Genomic DNA, 27393 nt, shown 5'->3' with positions numbered 1-27393 from the left:
TCGCTTTGTCTGCAGATGCTGCCATTACTCTCGGCAGCGCAGGTCCTGTATACACCGCACGATGTGCTGCTAAGAATCATAATATCATTTCACCTGACAAACAAGAGTTTTGTTTGTTCACCGTGTGATCGGCAGCCTGTTTAAACTGCACGACTATTGTGAAACGAATGTTCGTATAAATGCTCATTCACAATAATCTTGCAGTGTTAATGGCCATTTATCTCCTGCTGATCTGTGCCATATTAGGTTGGAGAAGGCTAAGGGAGAAGGACCTGACTTCACAATCTTTTTTGTCCTACCGTTGACAGGGCTAAGGGGGGAGGCTCCTGCTGCAGCGGGGATGTTTTACTACGAGAACGGAACAATGAGGAGAGGAGACATAGCTGACAGTTTAAAACATATGGAGATTTCTTTATATACACTACCATTCCAAAGTTTAGGGACACCCAGACAATTTTGTGTTTTTCGTGAAAACTCATACTTTTATTAATCAAATGAGTTGCCAAATGGATTGAAAATCTAGTCCAGACATTGACAAGGTTCGAAAAAAGATTTTTATTTGAAATAATAATTTTCTCTTTCAAACTTTGCTTTTGTCAGAGAATGCTCCCTTTGCAGCAATTACACCATTGCAGACCTTTGGCATTCTAGCAGTTAATTTGCTGAGGTAATCTGGAGAAATTTCCCCCCATGCTTCCAGAAGCCCCTCCCACAAGTCGGTTTGGCTTGATGGGCACTTTTTATGTACCATACGGTCAAGCTTCTCCCACAACAGCTCAATGGGGTTGAGATCTGGTGACTGCGCTGGCCACTCCATTATAGATAGAATATCAGCTGCCTGCTTCTTCCCTAAACAGTTCTTGCATAATTTGGAGGTGTGCTTTGGGTCATTGTCCTGTTGTAGGATGAAATTGGCTCCAATCAAGCGCTGTCCAAAGGATATGACATGGCGTTGCAAAATGGAGTGCTAGCCTTCCTTATTCAAAATCCCCTTTACCTTGTACAAATCTCCCACTTTACCAGCACCATAGCAACACCAGACCATCACATTACCTCCACCATGCTTGACAGATAGCATCAGGCACTCTTCCAGTATCTTTTCAGTTGTTCTGCGTCTCACAAATGTTCTTCTGTGTGATCCAAACACCACATTAACAATCTATAGAGTGTATTTCTGAATCATTTAATATTCGCTTCATTTGAAAAAACTGCTTTTCTTTCAAAAATAAGGAAATTTCTAAGTGACGCTAAACTTCTGAATGGTAGTGTATTTCTCCCATTTAGTTGTAATATGAGACATAATGTGATCAGAATGGTGAGGAAGATTTTAAGATTTTTGTGATGGTGTGGATTTTCCATGTCAAGCGTTTCTTTAGATATAAAGTCTATGTCTGGGGGCTTGTAATTCTCTTATATCGTAATTATTTTAATATGAAACTGGCAAAACTGAAGGCACTGTTCTCACTTATGTACATGTGTTCATTGTAATGTGTAAGATGCTGCTGCAATTATAAATTGCACGTAAATTAGCAGTACCTGCCATCATTAAAATCTAATCATTTGTGTTAATTATTTTTCCAGTCCGAGAATCTCCATGTCATGTAAAACCTTTGCGCTCCCAAAAAGTTGTGTATATCAGCTGTGGGCAAGAGCACACGGCAGTGCTCACAAAGGTAATGACTAAATCTTAATGGAAAGTGCTGCAATATGGGTTGTTTTGAGAAGGTAACATCCATGCTGTTTGTTCCAGAATGGCGGGCTCTTCACATTTGGAGCCGGAGACCACGGGCAACTGGGACATGACTCAATTCAAAATGAGATCAATCCAAGGCGTGTACTAGAACTAATGGGCAGTGAGGTTTCCCAGATCGCATGTGGAAGGTGAGCCTTTCGAATCTGTCGCCCAAACAATGTAATCCTTACCAGTACAGATTGATACGGTTTTTCATTTCGGCACATCTAGTCGCGCTGTAGTGTGCTGTCTGTGATTTTACATGGGACTGCAGGTAAAGCTACTGAGTTACTATAATGTACTAAAGAAGAGCATACATGATGGATTTAATTCTGGCAACTTTGTACACCCAGACCGAATTTGTGCATAGTATCCATGGCATTGTTTGGTCAGTATCTGGAATTAGCGCTGCTTTTCCGAAGTCATAATGAGCTCTTCTGAAATGCATAATCTTAATGCATTAATGCCATGTGCACACGTTCAGGTTTTTTCGCGTTTTTTTCGCGCTAAAAACGCTATAAAAACTCATTAAAAACACATACATTATGCATTCTATCATTTAGGATGCATTCTGCATGTTTTGTGCACATGGATGCGTTTTTTTCCGCGAAAAAACGCATCGCGGTAAAAAATGAGCATGTTCATTATTTTTGCGGATTTTCTGCGTTTTTCCCGCAATTCTATGGGAAAAAACGCACAAAAAACGCGGTAAAAACGCATGCGGATTTCTGGCAGAAATGTCCGGTTTTTGTCAGGAAAATTTCTGCAAGAAATCCTGACATGTGCACATACCCTAAAGACAGCGAAGATTGCACCAGTGTGTCTATGGTCTTTACAGAAGTATTTGGGTCTATTGTAACATTACTTATTGTTATTATTGTAACATAACATCCATGCAAAAATAAGTATTTCTGCAATTTATTTTTGTCCCATAACTGTTCTGTTTAGCAGATCTCAGCATCAGTCTTTCCCATATTTTCTGCTGACCATTTTTTAGGCGTAAATGATGTCTGATAAATCCTAAATCGGTGTCCCAGAAGAGGTGCCGGGCTCCCTCAGGACATGTGCATTGGCTCTTCAGCACTGTGCATAGGTTCTGTGCATCCTAAACCTGCATGTTGTCTGCACAGATATCAGAATCTGAGAACCAATTAGCAGCCCCAAAAGTGATAGTATGACATACTCAATCTAAAAAATGCCGGTATGAGTAGGATTTTATCCAGTTATAGAACTAGCACAAAGCCGACACTTCAGATCCTGGGAAATGTAGCTTTAGGAGCCAGAAGTGGCTGGAACCATGTATTGCTTGTGTAATTTATAATCCAAAAATAACTATATTAGCTTTGTACATCCCCCCCCCCTATCCTTACTCCTCAGAGGTGCTGAAGTTAATCCTTCCTTTTACAAAAGAATTTCCGGATCTCCCTGTTACTGTGATATCCGCATCGATATCGGGATAAACATCACATGGGCACTATCCCCCAAAACGTCAGGCCAACATCTCTGCATTACTGACTATCGGAAGCGGGAATGTTAGACCTCTGGCTTGTAGGTCATCCAGGAGTCAAACTATTCTCTTGCTACTCCTCTTCCCACCGTTCGTTATCCCGCATAGATCTGGCTATTGGGAATGAAGCCATTCTGAGATATATTTAGTCAATAGAATTTCTTCCCAAAAATATATCTGACCATTCTTCATTATTGATGCAGTTACAGGTGGGGACGGTAGCCTGGGAGAAGGTCTCTGTCACCTGCACCCATATTGGTTGCAGTCTTTTAAAGGCTCCATGTCGGATTTTATCCGGGAATTTTTTAAATTAAATGATGGGACAGCAGAGGACAATACGATATGGGATCCAATGAAGGCATCTGTGCGGGATATATGTATAAAGTAAATTGGTGAAATAAAAACTAAAACCAGAGAGAAATCTCCGGAATTTCAACAAGGTCATATCACGGGAGGCGATTTCTATAGAAAATATGTCTACTGACAACAGATTACAGCGGGAAATCTGTTGGCATCAATAATTAAGGAGCAGGAGAGATCATCGAATATAGTTAGACTTTTACCGAGAGAGGGCAAAATACTCACTGACACCTCAGATATTTTAACAGCCTTAAATCAATACTATGGAGAAATCTACAAAACCAGATCTGCAGCAAGTGAGGAAGAAATATCTACATACTTGGCAGGGGTAAAGCTCCCTAAACTGTCTCTTGGGGCTAGTGGATGTCTGGATCAACCATTGACTCTGGAAGAGCTGGAGGAGGCATGGAGTAAACTCCAAAATGGAAAGGCCCCGGGTTCTGACCGGCTCCCTGGAGATTTTTATAAAGAATATAGGGAGATTTTACTTCCAAGATTGTTGGGGGTGTTAGAGGGAGCAACAAGATTCGGGAGATTGCCTGTTCAATGAATGATGCAATTATTATTCTGTTGTTAAAGCCAGGACAAAGCCAGGATTCCTACAGACCAATATCTCTTCTCCCTGTAGACGTAAAACTATTTGCTAAAGTATTAGCCATGAGACTAAATAAAATAATAACGGAGCTAATACATGAAGATCTAACAGGTTTTATACCAAATAGATCCACGGCTATCAATATTAGACGTTTATATCTTAACATGCAATTATGTAGTGCGGAAACGGGGCATAGAGCAATAATGGCACTGAACGCCGCAAAGGCTTTCTACAGTGTGGAGTTATCTATGGGAAGTCATGAGTAAAATGGGATTTGGCTTGAAATTTATAAATTGGGTCAAATTAGTTTCCTGGTAACCTTCAACCTAACCGTTGGTGAACGGACATATATCAAGTACAGTTACCTTGGGTAGGGGCATGCACCAGGGTTGCCCACTTTTGCCCCTCCTGTTTGCTGTTCCTTCAGCTCCGTCTACATCTGCATGCGTCCTGCGTACCTATCTTTAACATTGAATACGCAGGCCATGCGGATGTATGCGGATGCCTCCGCATGCGTCGTCTTGACGCTGTGCTGAACTGTGTCGAACGCAACATGTTGCAGTCGGTGCAGCGTCAAAACAACATATGCGGAGGCATCCGCATGGCCTGTGTACCCGATGTTAAAGATAGGGGACACATGCAGACGTAGGTGGAGCTGAAGGAAGAGGTGTGGCAGTGGGTGGGGTTTAACTGAGGAACAAGTCCGCCATCCGCAGCCCTGACACATACTAGTGTGAAACTAGCCTCATGGCAGGTATTTATAAGGACTTAATTGCACACCTTTTTAATTGATTACTCTGTTAAGGCTAAAGAGAAGTGGGAAGACGATTTGGGACCGATAGAAGAGTATGGGAGGCGATTATGGAATATATACCCAATTGTCACTGAGTGAGCCAGGTCAGAGTCTCCCAAATATGTGTTCCTTAGAGTCTACAGGACCCCTGAAAGACTATATAGGGCAGGACTGAGACGTCTGAATGCCCTCGTTGTCAGGCTGATGGGGTCGGGATCTTACATATGTTGTGGCAGTGCTCCAGACTGGACTCATACTGGACAGCGGTTATTAACACTATAGAGGGAGTGTATGACTGTAGAATTGACAGGGATCCTGTGGTTTGTATTTTAGGTCATGTGGAGGAGATTCAGATTCAAAATCAGTTCAAATTGGGGATAGCTATGTTGTTATACATTGCATGTAAATTAATAGCTAGGCATTGGATAAAGAAAGAACCGTCGACTATACAAGAATTTTTTAGACTATCAGACTTTATTGTAAATATGGAACAAGGTATGCCAAAAGAAAAAGGTAAAAAACGTTCAATGCATTGTGGACACCATGAGTGGAGGGATGATGATCCCGATGATACTTCTGAGTACTTGTTTCTGATGTTTCTATAAAGGAGGGAATGCGCTGTAATTGAAAATATGTGACCTTGTTGGACATTGTAATGTTTGGACTCTGTTTCTTTGTTTGAATTTCGGTAATAAAAATCTATCTGATTAAAAAAAAAAAAAAATGATACTAATACCACAATTGCTATATATACTAGACAACTCTCCATGTTGGATTCCACTCCCTATATTCTGTAAAGTGCAGTCAATGTTTAGAGAACTGATTTGGTGCAAATGCAATGCAAGAATTAAATTACCGTACTAACCATTCAGAAGGATAAATTAGAGGGTGGGCTGGCGATACCAGATCCATAGATGTACTTTATACCATCACAGATGTATTTTCACAACTGGGAAAAGAGCGAGAGTATGGACAAAGCGGGAAGACTTGTTTTGCGTGACAAAAAATACTTTTCACCTATTCACATGTTGGAGATGGGGGTGCGAGCCGCGTGGATGGAGAGTGGACAACTATGGCGTTAATATACAAGGTGTTTGGGTTGGAGGAAAGAGATTGCTGGGAATTGCTGGATACTACCAATTTACCCCAAATTTTACTGAAGGAAATACAACCTATATACCATATACTAGAAAACAGAACACTTAAAAGATTCAATAAACTCCAACAAGAATATGGGCTTCCCAATGCTTCCTTCTTTCCATACCTAAAACTGAGGAATTCGTTCTGGTCCCAGTTTGGTGTTACTGCACCTGAAATTCAATAAAGCTACGCACTTGAGTCATTAGCATCGAAAAAGTATACAACTGGTCTTATCTCTAGAACAGGGGTCCCCAACCTGTGGCTCGTGGGCTCAAGATATGTGGCTCATGGCTGTCTGCCAGCTAACTGCATTTGCACATTGTCTAGCAACCAGCTATGAAGAGGAGGTCTCCAGATGTGATTTTTATGAGTAGTCCTGCACAGGACAGAAGATCTGGATGTCCATATACTTTCTGGGGGAAGCGGTAGAGAAATAAATATAGTAAGTTGGAGATAGGATGATACTGTTCGATAGAGGGGAGCTGGACGTTTGATGCGATAGTGTGGAGGGTGTGTTTGAAACGGAAGTACCAAATTAGGGCAAACCCTTCAATGTAATTATACTGCCTATATGTGAGGGGGCACACGTTCTCAGTTGTCTACTGGTGATGGTGGGCTCTATGCGCCATTATTGTGTGAGGGCAAACCTAGATGGGGCTCTCTACCTTCGCTCAGAGTTGAATGTGGCTCTCAAGGTAAGAAAGGTTGGGGACCACCAGATGTTGCAGTCTCGTACCGACAGCCATACTTGGACAGCAAGGTTAAAATGGGAATCAGATGTGGAACAGATCACAGTAGAACAATGGAAAGAAGTATTGGAGCAGATTCCCAGATTGTCCCGGTGTGAGTCTAGGAGATTCTCGCAGATATATCTCATACACAGGGTGTATAGAAGGCCGAGCTTCCTTTTTAAGATAGGGGTCCTCTCAGATGAAGACTGTCCTAGATGTGGAGCAGAGGATGCACATTTAATGCACATGTTCTGGGAATGTAGTAAACTGGGTTCATATTGGAAAAGCACGTTGGCTCTAATAAAATGGTTATTTGGAGTGCAACTTCAGGCAGACCCAAAGGCATGTGTGCTGGGATATCCGGGAGAGTCAGCAGACTTTGAATTATTATTATTTATTTATATAGCACCATTAATTCCATGGTGCTGTACATGAGAAGGGGTTACATCAAAATAAAAATATCACTTCCAGTAAACAAACTAACAATGGCAGACTGGTACAGAGGGAAAAGCACCCTGCCCTTGCGGGCTTACATCCTACAGGATGGGGTGTCACGCACGCTCCGAGACAGGTTGGCGCGGGTGTCTGGGGGTGTGGCCCCACTGGACCACAGACCAAACTTCCCTGGAAGGGGCGTAACTAAGTAGCTTCCTATGTGTTCGCTGGAGCCTCTGATGGTGAGGTCAGACTTGTGCAATAGGAAGCTACCAGGTACCACTCCAGGGTGATGTCTGGCTGTGGCTGCTGATCCCACTAAGGAACGGAGCGGGCACGGCTGGCACTCTGGCTGACAGGCGGGCACGGCTGGGACACAGGCAGGCAGACGGATACAACAGAGACACTGGCAGGCAGGCGGACATGGCTGGCTCTCTGGTAGGCAGGTGGGTACGGCTGGAAAATAGGAAGAACCGGTAGGGACCGGTCTGCAGGCAGGTATGTGAAACAGGTAGGAACCTGTTCAGACAGGAGGACTAAGTAACAAGTAGAGAAAGACCGCAAGAGCGGATGCAGAGCGAAAGCACAAGAGCTAGAACCAAGAACAGAAACGCAGGAGGCTGAGTACGAGTAGAAGGTGGAACTAAGAGCGGAGCCGCTGGAGGCGGAGCCAAGAGCGGAGCCGCTGGAGGCGGAGCCAGGTAGAACCGCAGCCAAGAGCGGAGCCAGGTAGAACAGCAGCCAAGAGCGGAGCCAGGTAGAACCGCAGCCAAGAGCGGAGCCAGGTAGAACCGCAGCCAAGAGCGGAGCCACAGAGCAAAGCCAGAGTGTAAAGCAAGGTCAGAGTGCAGAGCAAGGTTACAGAGAGCAGAGCTGAGGGAAAAGCTGAGAGACACAGAAGCACAGGTTGTGGTAGAACGGAGCAAAGAAAAGCAGAGCCACAGACAGTGGCGAACAGAGCAGAAAAGGCAAACCAAGACAGATATAAACAGACAGTGGAATAGGACTAGACTAAGACAGAGTCAGGAACGAGACAAGACACAGAGACATAGACACAAGCCAGGGTATGATGCCCCTCTGGGTGGCAGACATAGGCCAGGGTACGAAGCCCCGCTGGGTGGCTACACAAGACAGAGACCAGGGTACTAAGCCCCACTGGGTGGCTACACAGGACACAGACCAGGGTACAACGCCCCCCTGGGTGGCAGACAAGAGAGAGTAACCGAGACAGGACCTGGCACCTCAGCAGCTAAGAACTGACTGAGGGAGTAAGATGCACAGGCCCAGACCACAGGGTGGAGCTGCACTACATACAGGAGGCCTCTTGGTAATTGGTCAGGAACTGATTAGACAGATGCACCTGATTCCTATAAGAACCAGAGAGTTCAGGCGCCGGCCCCCTATACACATAGCCATGAAGCATGCACAGAGCGGAGACACAGAACATGGAGCTGGCATGAAACAGAAACCACATCATGGCCTGGAGCAGTGGGTAAGATTGTGTGAGAGATGTGAGGCCATGCCGTGATGCCAGCAGAGTTGTTACATGGGGAAGGAGACAGTAGGTCGGGGGTTACAGTAGCTCCGATGGTGTTGAGGTGGCTGTGTGGTCATTACAGGTTGTAAGTAGTGATGAGCGAGTATAATCGTTGCTCGGGTTTTCCCGAGCATGCTCGGGTGGTCTCCGAGTATTTGTGACTGCTCGGAGATTTAGTTTTGCTTGCCGCAGCTGCATGATTTGCGGCTGCTAGACAGCTTGATTACATAGCAACCAGGCAACCCCCACATGTACTCAGGTTGGTTAGCAGCCGTAAATCATTCAGCTGAAGCAACAAAAACTAAATCTCCTAGCAGTCACAAATACTCAGAGACCACCCCAGCAACGAGTACACTCGCCCATCACTAGTTGCAAGCTTTCTTGAAGAGGTGGGTTTTCAGGTTTCTTTTGAAGGATCCAAATGTTGTGGATAACCGGACGTGTTGGGGCACAGAATTCCAGAAGATGGGGGATATTAGGCAGAAGTTTTTGGAGGCGATTAGGTGAGGAGCGAATAAGCGTGGAGGAGAGAAGGAGTCCTTGGGAGGACCGGAGATTACGTGAGGGAAGATATTGAGACATTAGTTTGGAAATATACGGAGGAGAAAGGTTATGAATGGCTTTGTAGGTCAGTGTTAGTAGTTTAAACTGGATACGTTGGGAAATTGGGAGCCAGTGAAGGGATTTGCAAAGAAGGGAAACAGTAGCGTAGAGTTAAGGACGGACTCGAGAGGTGCAAGAGTGTTAGAAGGTAGGCCGCAAAGGAGGATGTTGCAGTAGTCGAGGTGGGAGATGATTAGGGCATGCACAAGCATTTTGGTAGTGTGAGGGTTGAGGAAAGGATGGATTCTGGAAATATTTTTGAGCTAGAGACGACAGGAGGTGGAGAGAGCTTGGCTGTTCGGTTTGAAGGACAGGGCAGAGTTAAGCGTTACTCCGAGGCAGCGGATTTTGGGGACAGGGGAAAGTGTGATTTAATTTATTTTAATAGATAGGTCAGGTAGGGAAGATATGCGAGATGGAGGAAAGATAGTTAGTTCAGATTTGTCCACATTGAGCTTGAGGAAGCGAGAGGAGAAGGAGGATATGGCTGATAGACACTCTGGGATTCTGGAGAGCAGAGAGGTGACATCTGGGCCAGAGAGGTATATCTGAGTGTCATCAGCATATAGATGGTACTGGAAGCCATAGGACCTTATGAGTTGTCCCAGGCCGAGTGTATAGATTGATAAGAGTAAGGGTCCTAGGACAGAGCCTTGAGGGACACCAACAGAGAAGGGGGTGAGATGAAGAGGTAATATGGGAGTAAGAAACGCTAAATGTGCTGTTGGTAAGGGATGAGGAGATCCAAGATAGGGCAAGGTCTTTGACTCTTCGCTGGCCATTGGGTTATCGCGAACATTATACCAAACTCTCAAACTAATTGCATCACATTGGTTAGATGTCCAACCTCTGTCGGTCAATGCACTAATAAACAGGATGAATGATAACATTTGGATGGAAAAGGGGGTTTATAGAAAAAGAAAAGCAATAACAAAATGTGGGGACCATGGTTAAATACGCCGGGCCTAACGTCTGGAGCTCTGGTGAGAGCTAGTATATGGCAGCTAGTGGTTCCAGGAGAGAGGGCTGCAATATTCCTGGGTTTTGGATATAGGGGTAGTTGGTGGATATAGTAAGTAGAAGCGACTATTGTGTGTCAAGTTTAGGGTATATTGGATGTAATGTAGCTTGGTCTGGTGTGTTATTGGAGGGAGGGTGTTATTTGTTTTTGCTCTCATTTATAAATATCAATAAAACTGATTTAGAGATGGATATATAGAAAGTTGTTGATACAATTAAATGCATAACAGTAAAGGTACCTTCACACTGAACAACTTTCCAACGAGAACGACAACGATCAGTGACGTTGCAGCGTCCTGGATAGCAATCTCGTTGTGTTTGACACGCAGCAGCGATCAGGATCCTGCTGTGACATCGCTGGTCGTCGCTGAAAGTCCAGAACTTTATTTGGTCGTTAGGTCGGCGTGATTCCTCCTGTTTGACAGCAAAAGCAACGATGCCAGCAATGTTTTTTCATGGAGCAACGACCAGCGAGAACGATAAGTGAGTCGCCGTTACGTCACTGGATCGCTCCTGCATCTTTCTGCTGTTGCCGTGTTTGACGTCTCCTAGCGACCTAAACAGCGACGCTGCAGCGATCTATATCGTTGTCTACAGTCATGGCCAAAAGTTTTGAGAATGACACCAAAATTATATTTTCACATGATCTGCTGCCCGCTGGTTTTTATTAGTGTTTGTCTGATGTTTATATCACATACAGAAATATAATTGCAATCATATTATGAGTACCAATAGGTTATATTGACAGTTAGAATGAGTTAATGCAGCAAGTCAATATTTGCAGTGTTGACCCTTCTTCTTCAAGACCTCTGCAATTCTCCCTGGCATGCTCTCAATCAACTTCTGGACCAAATCCTGACTGATAGCAGTCCATTCTTGCATAATCAATGCTTGTATTTTGCCAGAATTTGTTGGTTTTTGTTTGTCCACCTGTCTCTTGATGATTGACCACAAGTTCTCAATGGGATTAAGATCTGGTGAGTTTCCAGGCCATGGACCCAAAATCTCTATGTTTTGTTCCATGAGCCATTTAGTTATCACCTTTGCTTTATGGCAAGGTGCTCCATCATGCTGGAAAAGGCAATGTTGGGCGCCAAACTACTCTTGGACGGTTGGGAGAAGTTGCTCTTGGAGGACATTCTGGTACCATTCTTTATTCATGGCTGTGTTTTTAGGCAAGACTGAGTGAGCCGATTCCCTTGGCTGAGAAGCAACCCCACACATGAATGGTTTCAGGATGCTTTACAGTTGGCATGAGACAAGACTGGTGGTATCGCTCACCTCTTCTTCTCCAAATAAGCTGTTTTCCAGATGTCCCAAACAATGGAAAATGAGATTCATCAGAAAAAATGACTTTGCCCCAGTCCTCAGCAGTCCACTCCCTGTACCTTTTGCAGAATATCAGTCGGTCCCTGATGTTTTTTCTGGAGAGAAGTGGCTTCTTTGCTGCCCTCCTTGAAACCAGGCCTTGCTCAAAGAGTCTCTGCCTCACAGTGCGTGCAGAAGCACTCACACCAGCCTGCTGCCATTCCAGAGCAAGCTCGGCACTGCTGGTAGTCCGATCCCGCAGCTGAAACAGTTTTAAGATACGGTCCTGGCGCTTGCTGGTCTTTCTTGGGCGCCCTGGAGCCTTTTTGACAACAATGGAAGCTCTCTCCTTGAAGTTCTTGATGATGCGATAGATTGTTGACTGAGGTGCAATCTTTGTAGCTGCGATACTCATCCCTGTTAGGCCATTTTTGTGCAGTGCAATGATGGCTGCACGTGTTTATTTAGAGATAACCATGGTTAACTGAAGAGAAACAATGATACCAAGCACCAGCCTCCTTTTAAAGTGTCCAGCGATGTCATTCTTACTTAATCATGACTGATTGATCTCCAGCCCTGTCCTCATCAACACCCACACCTGTGTTAATGGATCAATCACTAAAACGATGTTAGCTGCTCCTTTTAAGGCAGGACTGCAATGATGTTGAAATGTGTTTTGGGGGTTAAAGTTCATTTTCTGGGCAAATATTGACTTTGCAAGTAGAGTAATTGCTGTTAAGCTGATCACTCTGACATTCAGGAGTATATGCAAATTGCCATTAGAAAAAATGAAGCAGTAGACTTTGGAAAAATTAATATTTGTCTCATTCTCAAAATTTTTGTCCATGACTGTATATAGCTGCAGCGTCGCTAAATGTGACGGTACCTTAATGTGAAGGCTTAATCTGTAATTATGCACAAGTTATTATTTGATGGTGTATTGGTAACAATGTTATGTATGCTTTCTTATCAATAAAAATGATCTGATTTAAAAAAAAAAGTGTCAGGAAGTACCACAATCAAACATATGGGTGTAGGATAGTGAGAGCAAGAAAAAATAGAGGCTATTGGTAGATACTTTTAGTTTTAAATAAACCTGTTTTGTCAATTAAAACTACTTTTTGGTTGTAGATAACACCTTTTTATAGTGCCTTTAAATAATGCATTATGATTCTTGCGTTGTATGTATTTCAACAGGTATGTGGTAGTATATCCATAGGAAGAACTGCAGTTTATATTGGCTACATAAAAACACAATAGGTGATTTTTTATTTTTTTTTGAGGGAAGGGGGTAGGATACGAATGCCAAAAACAAGTCATACAGTACAAGATGTAAACCATGTAGTGCAAACTGATCAAAGAAGAAAAGTTGATGAAAAACCTTGTCTTAATCTGTGTGGTGCAAAACACTCCCATGTTAAATTTTTCTTCTAAGGTCTCAAAGGTCAAGTTAAAATAGGTCTTAATCCATAATCTGATTTTAGCCCAAATCCTAACTTTTAATCTAACCCGAGATTGAAAGTTAAACCAGTCATTTGCTAATCTTTTAAAGAGTTCATTCTTTGAACTCACCAATGTTGAGAAGTTTTACACAGGGCAAATTGTACCCAAACCTCATTATTTGATTTGGCATAATAAAAGTGTACCTCCAGTGATGGAGAAAAGAAAATTTGTTTCTCAATAACCGAGGCTGTTCCGTGCGGTCTCCTGGGTTTCTGTCATCCACTCTGTAGAATGTAATGTGATTATACTGTGCGGAATATAGAAATCAAAGAGACTTCATGGACCAGTTGTCGGTCTCTGAGCCAAGTGTGAGCACAATCGCTAATTAAACCGACTTAGAGAAGCAATTGTCGTTTTTCTGTATTGCTGAAAGCACAGTTCAACGATCATTACATAAGTTTATTTCTCTAAACTGACGGGGGTCCAGTGATCTCATTACCTACTGATCTTATGGCTAGCTACATTGCCTGATGACTTATCATTCGAAGATGGAAATGCCCCCTTAACCCCTTAGTGGCAGAGCTAATTTTGTACTTGATGACCAAGCCAATTTTTACAATATTGACCACTGTCACTTTATGTGGTTACAATTCTGAAAAGCTTTAATGGATCCCGCTAATTCTGAGATTTTTTTTTTTTTTTTTAGTGATAGAGATAAAATGTCTTTGATATGACTTGCAATAATTTATGGGAAAAAAAAAACGGAAATTTGGCAAAAATTTTGAAAAAGTTTGCAGATTTCAAACTTTTAATTTGTATGCCCTTAAATTAGAGAGCCGTGTAACACAAAATAGAATAACATTTCCCACATGTCTACTTTACATCAGAACAATTTTGGAAACATTTTTTTTGTTTGGATGTTATAAGGGTTAAAAGTTGACCAGTGATTTCTCAATTTTCCAACAAAATTTACAAAACCATTTTTTAACGGACCACCTCACATTTGAAGTGACTATGAGGGGCGTATATGATAGAAAATACACAAAAGTGACACCATTCTAAAAACTGCACCTCTCAAGGTGCTCCAAACCACATTCAAGAAGTTTATTAACAATGCAGATGCTTCACAGGAATTTTTGGAATGTGGAAGAAACAATGAACTTTTCACTTTTTTCACAAAAAATTTACTTTGGACCCAAACTTTTTTATTTTCACAAGGATATCAGGAGAAAATGGACGCCAAAATTTGCTGTGCAATTTCTCCTGAGTACACAGATACCCCGTATATGGGGGAAAGCTAGTGTTTGGGTGCATGGCAGGGCTCAGAAGGGAGGGAGCGCCGTTTGACTTTTTGAACGTAAAATTGTCTGGAATCAATGGCGGGCAACCATGTCTCCTTTGGAGGCCCCCGTATGTGCCTAAACAGTGGACCCTCCCCCCCCCCCAATTCTAACTCCAACCTGAACACCGCCCTAATCCCAACCCTAACCACAACCCTAACTCCAACACCACCTAACCCCAATGCCACAACCATAGCCCCAGCCATTAACCGTAACTTCAAAGATTGGGGAAAAAAATACGTTTCTTTCTATTTTATTATTTTTATCTAACTAAGGGTGACAAAGGGGGGTTTGATTTACATTTTTTTTTATTTTGATCACTGTGATCAAAATGAACCATTAAGAAACATCTCCTATAGTTGCCGGGTGCATGGAGGGCCAGGGGACAGAGCCGGAGGGTCCAGGGATTGCAGAGCTATCGGGGGGCTTGGGGGACCCCATTTCTCTCTCTTCTGGTATGCTAGATCTTAGATGAAAGAGAAATGAATGGGAAATCAGACTTTTTTTTTTCGCGATCGCCATTATTCGGTGAATAACGGTCATCACAAGACTAGGGATTGTAAAAACCGACTCGAATCATGTTCTCTTGGGTCTCTGCTACCCCCAGTAGCCAAGACCCCGGAGACTTTTTGACGCTGGGGGGGTTGCTGTGCCCTTACATCTCAGCGCCGTTAAAAAGCAGCGCTGAGGAATAAGTACCCTTAACTGCCGCCGTTAAAAGATGTTTTGGCGGTCGTTAAGGGGTTAAGATAAGGAAAATAACTTTTCGATTCTAAAGATCTGTCGCTGATGTTTAAGGCTAGTTTCCCATTGCGTTAATGGGACCGCGCTAACGGACAGCGTTGCACGGCGAAATTAACGATGTGCAACGCGTCCGCTAGCGCGCCCATTAACAGCAATGGGGACGCGCATCTCTAGCGCGTGCCATTTTCGGCACGCGCTAGCGATGTGCCGGTGTTTTGTGGCGCGCCGCGGACACTGCAGCGTCCGAGGCGCGCCCGCGGTCCGTTCTCCGATCTGCGAGAGCGGGGACGTTTAACGCGACCCCTTTATATCACATTGCAACGCAATCTGAACCTAGCCTAAGAATTATTGTTCTACCTGGAAATCTTGCCATCTTCAAGGTTAATTTCGAGCATAGTGACATCTTGCCTTTTCTTTATTTTTTGGTGGTATTAGAACAATTTGCAGCTTTTTTAATTTTTGCTTTCTCAGGGTTAATAGTTAATTTGCCAGTGGGGATCATTGAGTAATATTTTGTTCACATCTACATGATTTCCATTTATAACCAAAAGTAAAACACAGTGCCAGATCCATCACCCAACAGAACTTATAATTGGGAACCATCATGTTTTTTTCTGGTTTCCATTGTTTCGCTGGGACGATAAGTGCTATTCCCATCAAATCTACTAAAATCTAAGTCCTTTGTACAGTCGTTTAAGAAAAGAAAAAAGTGTTACGAGGATACACCTTCGCTTTACACAATGAAATTGTAAATGATAGGAAGGTTTTTACAGTAGGTCAGAACTGCTTGTCTCCTTACATATATGACAATTTATTTATTTTTTTCAGCTTAGTAACATTGTATGCATTTATTTTTTTGCCTCTAGACAGCATACTCTCGCTTTTGTGCCTTCTTCGGGTGTTCTCTATTCATTTGGATGTGGAGAACATGGACAGCTTGGTACTGGATGCACGAACAATGTCATTTGTCCTACAGCAGTAAAATGGAGGTGGTCTGCGCACAATGTACAGAACCCACCTTCAGTTGGTTAGTATATATTGTGAATCATAGTCCTTTGTGTATATAAAACAGGCTAATGCGACTTATACGTGTGTGTGTGTGTGTGTGTATGTATATATATATATATATATATATATATGTGTGTGTGTATATATACACAGCTCTGGCAATAATTAAGAGACCACTGCAAAGTATTCAGTTTGATTTTTCTCTTTATAGGTGTATTTTTGAGTAAAATGTAAATTGTTCATTTATTCTATAGACTTCTGACAACATGTCTCATAAAATGTAATTTAGTACTTGGAAATTCTATTTTTTGTCTGAAAAGGGAAAATGGTCAAAATTAAAAAAAAAAACAAAAAAAAAACCCCAGTGCTTTCAGACCTCAAATAATGCAAAGAAAACAAGTTCATAATCATTTAGAAACAACAATACTAATGTTTTAACTCAAGAAGAGTTGCGTCTTGGCATCCTTTCCAAGAAATGTAGGCAGTTCTTCTTTGTTTGATGGCTTGTGATGACTATCCATCTTCCTCTCGATTACATTCTAGAGGTTTTCAATGGGGTTCAGGTCTGGAGATTGGGCTGCCCATGACAGGGTTTTGATTTGGAGGTCTCTTAATTTTTGCCAGAGCTGTATATGCAATATAATATTGTAGGGGTTGTACTCACTCGGGTGTGACGGGAGGAAAAAAGGAGGCACATTCCTTTGAAAGTTCGTGTGGATTTATTGCTTCATAAACCCAGAAGCACAAACAAAAGATACACAGCCTTTAGATCAGGCAAAAAAAGCAAAGAAAGACCTAAATGTCCATAGCAGGGCTGTGCTCCTCCAGGCCTGTGGGCACACAGGCTGGGGTAATGTCCGGCACTCAGGCTCGGTCTGGTGCCACACACACAGGAGGCCTTCTCCCTCCCAACACACAGTCCATGTGCCCAACAACAGCCTCCATTATATATGCTGTAACCACACCCAGAGGTTAGTTATGTGGGTAGCCAGACCGCCCATCTCTCACAGCTACCCGTAACCCGGACCCAGGTGCAACAAACGACATCTTAGTGCTTACGTGCACTAAAGAAAATACTCCGGGTTACATCACAGAATGTATGTATACTGATTTATCATATTAAAATCTCTGGCTTAAACCCTTCCGCAGCTTATTTTCATTTTTGCATTTCTATTTTTGCTCCCCTGCCTTCCAGAACCATGTGAGGGCTTGTTTTTTGTGAGACGAGATGTACTTTTGAACGACACCATTGGTTTTACCATATCGTGTACTAGAAAACAGGAAAAATAATCCAAGTGCAGTGACATTGCAAAAAAAGTGCAATTCCACATCTGCTTTTTGGATTTTTTTTTTTACCATGTTCACTGAATGCAAAAACTGACTTGCCTTTATGATTCTCCAGGTCATTACAAGTTCGTAGATACCAAACATGTCTAGGTTTGTTATTTAAGTGATGAACAAAATCCAAAGTTTGTTGTGTAATTTTCCGAGACGCGTAGCGCCTCCATTATTTAGAATCAGGGGCTGAGTGAGGGGTTATTTTTTGAGTAGCGAGCTGACATTTTTATTGATTCCATTTTGGTCTAGGTACAATGTTTTGATCACCCGATATTGCATTTTAAGGCAATACTGCGGCAACCAAAAAAACCGTACCGTAGTTTTGGTGTTTTGATTTTTTTTTTCTGCTGCGGCTTTCTTTTATTGGTATATTTTCGCACCATTTTATTGAAGTAATGTACTACAATGTTAACACAGCATTGCGCACGTGACGGCCATGGGGATAAAGGCGATGGCGGTGCATGCACACTATGTTGACGTTGTAGTACATTACTTCAATAAAATGGCGTCCGATAATATGGTATGTGCACACTGCGTTATCCGGCACCATTTTATTGAAGACCCTGTATATGCAAATTCGCAGACACAGGGTCTTAAAAAAAATGTTGCCATGTAGTGCATTATTATGCTGCCCGGGGCTTGCACGAAGTTGAATGCAGCGGGAAGAAAATTAACTATTCTCCCAACCAGCATTCGTTTTCAGTCATGGAAGTTGGGGCTCTGCCGGTTCGGTCCCCGCACTGACTTCCACTGACTTCACTCTTAGGCCGTCTGTCAGTCAAGGTCGGGGACACGTTTACAGCGGCTGCTCTTTATTTCTCAGAGCAATGACTGAACCGGTGCCGCCCCTGAGCCAATGACTGAAACTGAATGCTGCCTGGGAGAATAAAGTTCATTTTCTCCCTGCTTCATGCAGGTGCCAGGCAGCATAATAACACTGTTAACCTGCTGATTAATAGCGCTGTTTCTGGTAACAGGTTCTCTTTTACATAGCACAAAAATGTACCAATAACATCAGCGTGAGATATTTAAATAAAATTACGCTAAAGTCAGCGAGTACGCATACTGCGCTATCTGGCACCATTTTGTTGAAGACACTGTGTGCAAATTTGTCTTAAAAAAAAAATAAATAAATATGGCGCCGGAGATCACACTATGCGCTGACTCTGGCGCCACACTCCTCCAGCCACATCGGAGATCGCAGCATGTCCTCGTGGCATGGTGCACTGTGTTGGGCTGTAAGCTCAACGCCCACTTGTGCACGTCAGGCTCTCATACCACCCATATGTAGTGTGTTTCTGACAGTTTGAATAGACACATGGATGTTGGTGGCCTGCTGGAGGTCATTTTGCAGGGCTCTGGCACTGCTCCTCCTGTTCCTTTTTTCAAAAAGGAGGAGGTAGCGGTCCTGCTGCTGGGTTGTTGTCCTCCTATGGCCCCTCCATGTCACCTGTGCAACTTCTGTGGATTGTAGACACCACCTCATGCTACTGTACAGTACCTCTAGGGGTGAGAGCAATGACAAAATGCAAAAGTGACCAAAACAGCCAAAATGGATGAGAACAGAGAAATGGTCTGTGGTGACCCCCTACAGAAACTCTCCTTTATGGGGGTTGTCTTGCTAATTGCCTATCATTTCTACCCCCTCTTTTGTTTAACAGGAACCATGTCAGCAATATATAATATGTCCTTTATACCTCCAGACCAGGGTTCTCTTGCCTGTGTGCTTAGCTTGTGTGTTGTGTATCCATTGTATTAACCCTACATTAACCAAGTGGTTGTTTTCCCTGAACAGATCCATCTCTGTGCACCATCAAACACATTTTCTCTGGATGGAATAAAACATTTGTAATTTGTTCAAAGCCAGAGGTGAGATATAGACTGTACAGTGGTTCAGTCCATGCTACTGTGTACTTCTACTAGAGATGTAGCAAAGATTACCTTGACTTGGAACACACCAGCACTGTGATATCATGCCACAAAAAGGTGTAATTGGACACTTATTTTGCAGTCAGTAAATGACTTGTGCATTGTTAAAATAATGTAATCCTCTTAAAGAAGTTGTCCACTACATGGACAACTTTTTCTCATACCCCTCGCTTAGCCCGATAAAATAATAAAGCCTATACTCCCCTCTTGTGCTGGCGCCGTTCCCACTGTGTTAGCACTCGCTCTTCCCGGTGCACTCATGCGATGTTGTGACGTGGCACCGGCGCCCAATCAGCGCTGACGTCGCTGTCCTCGCCTTTAGACAAATTGAGCATGAAGAGGAAGTCGGGGATCAGCTGCAGCCCGGACTTTCTCTTCATGTTCGATTTGTCCGAAAGCAAAGACAATGACCCCAGCACTGATTGGGCGCCACCGTCACGTGTCACAACAACCACACGAGAGCTCTGGGGAGCGCGAGTGCAACACAGCGGGAGGGGAGTATAGGCTTTATTATTTTATTGGGGCCAAACATTTCGATCAAGAAGGGGTTGTCCTAGTAGTGGACCACCCCTTTAAGGCCTCCTTCACATGTCCATATAATACTGTTGCTGGAAAAGAACAGTATGTGTGTCATCAGTGGTTTCCTGGTATGGCAAAATAAATTACAAAGCCTATATTTGGCAATGCTAAATACATACAGCACACAGTTGGCACACTGATGCCATCCATGTATTGTACGTATTTTGCACAGACCCATAGACTTGTACTGGCCCTTGTCATCCGTATTGCTGGTAAAAAAATGACATGTCTCCCTATGGTTTGCACGGACAACTGTTCTATGTAAAAACAGACATGTGCATAGCAGTATAGGTTATAATCTGTGTGTGTTGCATCCGTGAAAGAACCTGATGCCGCACGTACTGGAACACTGACATGTGAAGGAGACCAAAGTGAGACGACTTTCTGCGACAAGTTATCAAGTGCGTTCTAAGTCATTATAGTCTTTGCTACATCTGTATGAGTGGTACTTTTGTTAAGTTCAATGTTTAAACTGTACTCGGTAATCCCCATCCAGTGGTGGCTGCATGGGTTGTCTTCACAGATGCCCAGTGTTTGACTGGGAAAAATTGCCCACCTTTCATGTATACAAAGACCATGCATTATTATTAAAGGGTTTTTTTCGGAAAAAGGCTAATTTCTGTATCGTTTCATTGGGTGACACAGAAAGCATGGGTGTATTCTGCTGCCACTAGGAGGGTTACACTAGGCTAAAAAAAGTTAGCTCCTCCCCGGCAGATATACCCACCAACTGGCACAAAGTTAATCAGTTTTAGCTTAGTAGGAGGTGGACACAAGGCTTCACTAAACTGTGTTTTACCTTCGGTTTTCTTGTTTTTTATTAATTATTTGTCTTTTGCAGATACAGCTTGTGACTATGGGCAACAGAGTGGAGTTGTCACTCTGATCTCCCCCATAGAGACCGAGACCACAGTGTGGGGTTGCATCACTATTGTTGTCTCCCTAGTCTGTCCGGCAGGAGTCTATGGCCCTAACACATCAAGCATGTTCAGGGCATCTGCACAGAGACAGGACAATCCTCGCCAAATTCCCCGGCCCACTCTCGCCCCAGAGTTAGGCAGGCACGGTGGGAAAACTGATCCATTACCTACCATATATCCTTTGATGCCAGTCCGAAGATCTGCTCCCAGGTCCATCTTCCATCACAAGTCCGTGAAGACGGATTCGTATTCTTCAGGACAGGTGTTCTATGACCGTGCAGTGAGGGGGCTTCATAAAGAAAAAAAAGAGTAGGAATTATGGTAGATATTTATAGTCCCCCCTATGTGAACCCTTCCTGGCGACTTCCACGCTTTCGTGCTCATTCCTGCTGCCTCTATATATAAATTTAGCCCCCCGATCTACCTCACGCAATCTGGCCTATCACACTTGCCGCCTCTTTCGCTCCCACTACTCATAGCCAATCATGGGACATCGGTGTCTCAGCGTGCAGGAACCCTGTGCGCTTTTATGCCAGCACCGCTTCTTTGTCTTGTCTCTGTGCACGGGAATTCTGAGCACGGTTTTTCTAGCTCCGTCTCCCCTGCCCGGCGCCATCATCAGTAGCTGCGCCATCATACCACAGCAGTCCACACGCTCTCTGCAGTACAACATCTGCTAGGTTCCTCCATGTCACCACCGACAACAGCACTCCAAGAATCAAGATCCAGGGTCTGAGTAATCTCTGTTCCTGGGGGGGCAGCTATTATCTCCAGCATAGTTCACCTTGACATATTTCTCTCTCTATGCCTAAACCCAAGGAGTCTCACTCCCATCCTCCTCCTACTGCGTTGCATTTTGCATGTTCCACTTGTAATAAGTAGTTTCCCTCTGCCCGAATTGCAACCCATTCAATATCCCGTCCCCACTGCCCAAAACAGGAGTGCACCCCCTCGCATCATCCGAGTGGGCCACAGCTCTCTCCCAATCAGTAGCTGATCTAATTGAAGTATCCCATACCTTGGTCTTGGACTTAGGCTACCCAGCCCCGCCTCCACCACGAGACCCCCGCTCTGCACCCTGGACATCGCAGCCTCTGAAACCAACCATCCGCAGGGTCTTATGGTTTATGCAGACACAGCTTTCAAGAGATCCATAACCGGCCTCCCTCTCTAGGGCTTTTGTCTTTTTGGAGAAGAACTAGATAATTTTGAATGCCACGGGAGGGGGGGGGGGGGATAATGTTGCTTCATTCCCGCAACAGATGGCTAAATGCCCCCCTCCCAAACGTTACACAATTCAGTTTTGTTAGTTTTAGAGCTTTCTAGCCCATGCCAGTAGCAGTCAAGCCCATACCAGTGGCAGTCAGGACAAATCTGCAGTCCACCAAAGGAGGAAAAGACCTTCCTTCAGACCATCGCCACCTGACATCCACGAACCCTTTAGCGCTGGCCTTCTAGACCCGGGTCCAACAGATACTTTTCGTCATGACAGGCCGCTCCCACCTGGGAAGCCTGTGTGGGTGAGTGGACGTCTCCTTCAGTTCCGGAACGACTGACTCTCCGTGGTCGAAGACCCTTGGGTCCAGGATGTCGTCTACTACGGTTACAAGATATAATTTTTTTTTTACACTTCCTCCTTTTAGTTTTTTCGAGTCCTGTCCATCAAAGAATCTTTCCCTCTTTTCCCTCTTTCCCTGATTTCTCAAGGCTATCAACTTACTCTCTAAGGCAGGCATCATTGTTCCTGTTCCTCCTGCTGGAATAGTTTATTTTCATGGTTCCAAAGAAGGATGGCTTTGTTCACCCTATCGTGGACCTCAACATGTTCGACTATGTCACATCAGAATGGAATCTCTCCAGTTGATGATGTCCTCCATGGAGCCTGAGGAATTCCTATGCTTGGTGGACATTCAAGATGCCTACCTACACATACCCATTTTCCCTCACCAGGAGCTGACAAGCAGCGGATGCTACGTCTTTCTCCAGGCACGTGCGCACATTCAGGTCCCCTGGCTTGTTAACCATTGGGTTTTTTTTCCCCTTAGACGCACCATACTCTTGTGAAAGTGACCATACCGAGACGTGCCTCACTAAAATCCACAGGATTCCCACGAATCCCTGACACTCCTGTATAGTTTGTAATTGATAAAGGCCAGATGCGGCCGAAACGTTTTGCCTTGACTACATTAAAAGTAAAAAAATTCATCCTTAAGTTGAGTGCCTAGTTTATTTTGTATTACTTCATGGTGTGGGATCCTACTACTGCGCCTTCCTTAGTAGTGCACACGGTTCTCTATTAGTACTATCGCCTTCAGATCAAGACCTTCCTTCAGGGGGTCGCACTCTCATTTTTCCTCCATCAGCCCCTAATAGAACCCTGGGACCTCAATCTAGTGCTTGACATTCTCAAAGAGTCCCCATTTGCACCGCTATGTGAAACCTACCTCTCATTCCTCTCCTGGAAGGCTTCCTTCCTGGTCGCCATCACCTCTATCAGCTCTTTCCTGTTTTTCCCCTTACCTTGTGTTCCACGAGGATAAGGTGGTTTTATGTCTGATTCCATCCTTTCTCCTTAAGGTGATTTCTGCATTTTATCTCAATGAGGACATCATTCTTTTTTTTTTTCTGGCCCCCATCTTATCCTCTAGAGCAGTCACTAAACAAACTTGACATGGTAAGAGCTTTTCATCTCTACCTTTCCAGAACTTCATCCTTCAGATGTGCAGACTCTCTGTTCCTGATTCCTAAGGTCTCCTTACTTCCAGGTCTACCATTTCCCACTGGCTCTGTTCTGCTTTTCTAGAAATGTATCGACTAAGGTATAGAACGCGTCCACTTAGAGTCATGGCACACTCCCCTTGCGCGGTGGGGGCATCCTGGGCCGTTTACCACCAGGTGTTGCCATCGCAGCTTTGCAAGGCTGCTGCATGGTCACGCATAGATGCAAACCTCAGTAGAAAGGTCCTGCAAGTCGCAGTGGTCTGAGCTCAGACTTGAGGGTACTAATTTTTTACCCACCTTTGAGACTGCTTTTGGATCTTCCATGGTTTCCGGTGTCACCCAATAAAGCAGTAGAGAAATGAAGATTTAAGGACCTACTGTAAACTTTCTCTGAGCCATTATTGGGAGACACAGCACCCACCCTTGTTTACCATTATGTTGGTTTCTCTTATTGTTTGTCGTGATCATGTTGCTTATCCTACTGCTTTCTCGCTAACTGGTTAGCTTCATTCCAGTTGGTGGGTATATCTGCTGGGGAGGAGCTAACTTTTTTTGCTTAGTGTCAGCCTCCTCGTGGCAGGAGCATACACCCATGGTTTCCTGTGTCACGCAATGAAAACTCAAAGAATTTTTACGGTAGGTACCGAAAATGTTAATTTTCATCAGCCACTGTATCTTACGATATTGCTATAAGCTACACAGAAAAACCCCATTAACCCATTCACGTGGTCAAAATAAGCTTTCATTTTATTTGAAAATGGTCATATTGTGTAAAAGCTAATTAAATGAACATTCTTATTCACCTCTTTATTGGTGGCAATCTGTTAAGCTGCAAACATATTCTACTGGTGTTGTCTTTTTGCCCTTTTACGAGAGCACACCATATTAATGAACCCACCATAAAGAAATCATACTCCCGTTTCCTATGTAGTAGACATTGATGTGGTTGCCACATGTCTATGCCATCATGAGTCTTCCAACTTATTAACCTCATCTTCTTAGATGCAGACAAATCATTAATTTCCATAAATTGTGTAAAATTTTCTATTGTCTTTGTTTTCAAGGGCCCTGAAGCTGCAGTTGATTTTCGCTCTTGGAAGAACTGGAATTACACAAATCTAATAAACGATGAGACTATTGATTCATGGAGGCAGAAAGTGATCGATAATAGTAATTCAAATACAATCAAGTATGTACGATACTTAACAAATAATATTCTGTACATATATTACTGTATCTAAGCAGACATAATCAGCTAATTAGGTCAAGTATATCTTTCAGGATGACCTCTTCTAATTAAATACTACACTGATGCACATTCTGGAAATAGGGAAATAAATTGACATATTACCATTGGCAGAGAGGCATGTGCCTGTATAATCTGAGACGTATTGTATAATACACTTTATATATGTTGAATAATAACGCTCCGTTATCAGTGTAGTCACATATTACCAGGAGGGATAAAAGAGGAATGACACAAGACAGAGTTATTTAAAAATAAATTAAAATAATTCTCTCTTGGACATGAGGCTGCTGTAATTTCTTTGGAAATTCATGTCCGAGTGGCTTGGTATTCATGGATGATGTTACAATGAATGTTTATAGTCCCGCTGTAGCTTCTCATCCTCATTCCGGAATTATATCGCCACTCGGGCTTTAAAGCAAGTACACCAGCCTCAAGAGGTAAAAAAAAAAGTAATTTAATGTATGTGATTTGTATGTGAGCCAAAGAAGCCCATCTGTTGGAGTTTTATTTCTCATAAACACGGAGTAGGGTGAGATGTCTATGAAGCAGCTTTGGTAAAGACTTTTACATAGGCAACCAAAACCCTAAGTTGTATCGAAAAGGCGCAGAAACACTCTAAAAATGTGATGTTTTCTAATTTGGCGTTTTTTTTTTGTGGAGGGGGTTGGACTTAGACTTACCGGTTAGTGATCCATGGATGGAAAGGCAGTTTTTTTTATTCCTTCTGGAGGAAACGTGAAGGGCTTGTTCAGGGCTGAGCAATTGATGACCTATCTACAGAATAGATCAGCAAAATGAGATCAGTGGGGTCAGGCATCCCCACCAGTAGGGTGAAAATTGCTATGGCAGTGGTCAGAAGAAAGTGATGTGCAGAGCGGAACACAACAGCATACATTGCATAGTGTTTGCTGCCGAGTGCTCTGTTCATCTTCTCTGCTGGTAGTCATCAGTTGGTCAATAATTTGCAATATTTTTCGGGTCATTATCAACTGTGTAGAAAGGTGTTGTGACCAGACATCTGCTAAATGACTAATCTGTCCTCTCCCCATATGTGTAAAAGTGGCATCGTTCAAACATTGTCCTCCTCGGCCTGCTGGAATGGGAGTTTCCTGGATAAAAAGTAAGCATGAATTCACCGATTGTTGCCATGTGATATTATTGATTTATATGAAATGCATCTTATTTCATAATCTCACTGTGTTTGAATGTAAACTAATGTACTGGAATATTGATACTGTGAGGGGCATTTGTTTTATTCAGGTTATTTTGCAGTTCCACCCATTTGTAGTCAACTGACTGATAGCCAAGGTCTTCTGTATTAAAGCATCTAATGCAATGTTTCTTAACTCCAGTCCTCAACAGCCACCAAAAGGTCAAGTTTTCAGGTTATCCTTAGTATTGCGCAGGTTATAATTTCATCCCCTGCTCAACATTAATTCCATCACCTATGCAGTATTAAGGAAATCCTGAAAACATGACCTGTTGGTGGGTGTTAAGGACTGGAGTTGAGAAACACTGATCTAATGACCGTGTGCAAAGGTCACTGAAGGCAGGCAGAGCTGACATTTTGTATTTTGAATGGTGGATACTGCATTTATCCGTTGTGCAAAGCTGTTATATCATGGTGAATCATGCCTCTGATGATAACGAGCCTGCTGAAAACTTTCCTGTAAGGAACAGGAAGTATTCGCCTAAGACAACCCCTCAATACTCCATGATGTACTATTATGCTACTACTAGATTGTGGCCCGATTCTAACGCATCGGGTATTCTAGAATATGCATGTCCCCGTAGTATATGGACAATGATGATTCCAGAATTCGCGGCAGACTGTGCCCGTCGCTGATTGGTCGAGGCAACCTTTATGACATCATCGTCGCCATGGCAACCATTATGACATCTACGTCGCTGAATCAGAAACGTGGGATGTCTACGTCCTTTATGACATTATCGTCGCTGTGCCCGTTGCTGATTGGTCGAGGCCGCGCGGCCTCGACCAATCAGAGATGTGGGATGTCTACGTCCTTTATGACATCGTCGCTGTGCCCGTCGCTGATTGGCCTCGACCAATCAGAGACGCGGGATTTCCAGGACAGACAGACGGAAAAACCCTTAGACAATTATATATATAGATTGACGTCCTACATACGGCACATGATGGTGATATTACATAGTTGGCATCTGCCTTTAACAAGCAGCGATCAACGCTACTGCCTATTGTTGCTATTAACCTCTTAGGCTATATTCCCACGATGAGCGTTTGGTGAATTTTTGACGGTGCAGATGTTCTGCACCCAGGTTACTTGCATTTTTTTATTTAGTTAGTTATTTTTTTGCTGTGTAACAAAAAAAAATCACCAA

At 43.4% G+C, this 27393-nt stretch overlaps 1 protein-coding gene across 2 annotated transcripts in view; it reads left to right on the top strand.

Moving 5' to 3' along the window:
- The window catches only part of HERC3 (HECT and RLD domain containing E3 ubiquitin protein ligase 3), a 132256-nt gene that overhangs the window by 22712 nt on the left and 82151 nt on the right, over window positions 1–27393 (top strand). For both annotated transcript variants that reach the window (XM_069743539.1, XM_069743538.1), the window contains exons 6-11: window positions 1582–1673; window positions 1751–1881; window positions 16155–16315; window positions 19430–19503; window positions 24848–24972; window positions 26093–26152. In XM_069743539.1, the coding sequence (XP_069599640.1) occupies window positions 1582–1673; window positions 1751–1881; window positions 16155–16315; window positions 19430–19503; window positions 24848–24972; window positions 26093–26152 (643 nt within the window). The remainder of the gene's footprint in view (window positions 1–1581; window positions 1674–1750; window positions 1882–16154; window positions 16316–19429; window positions 19504–24847; window positions 24973–26092; window positions 26153–27393) is intronic.

Source organism: Ranitomeya imitator, chromosome 1 (genome assembly GCF_032444005.1).
Source record: "Ranitomeya imitator isolate aRanImi1 chromosome 1, aRanImi1.pri, whole genome shotgun sequence".
In the NCBI taxonomy this organism is placed as follows: Eukaryota; Metazoa; Chordata; class Amphibia; order Anura; family Dendrobatidae; genus Ranitomeya; species Ranitomeya imitator.
This window is presented reverse-complemented; position numbering and strand designations above follow the sequence as displayed.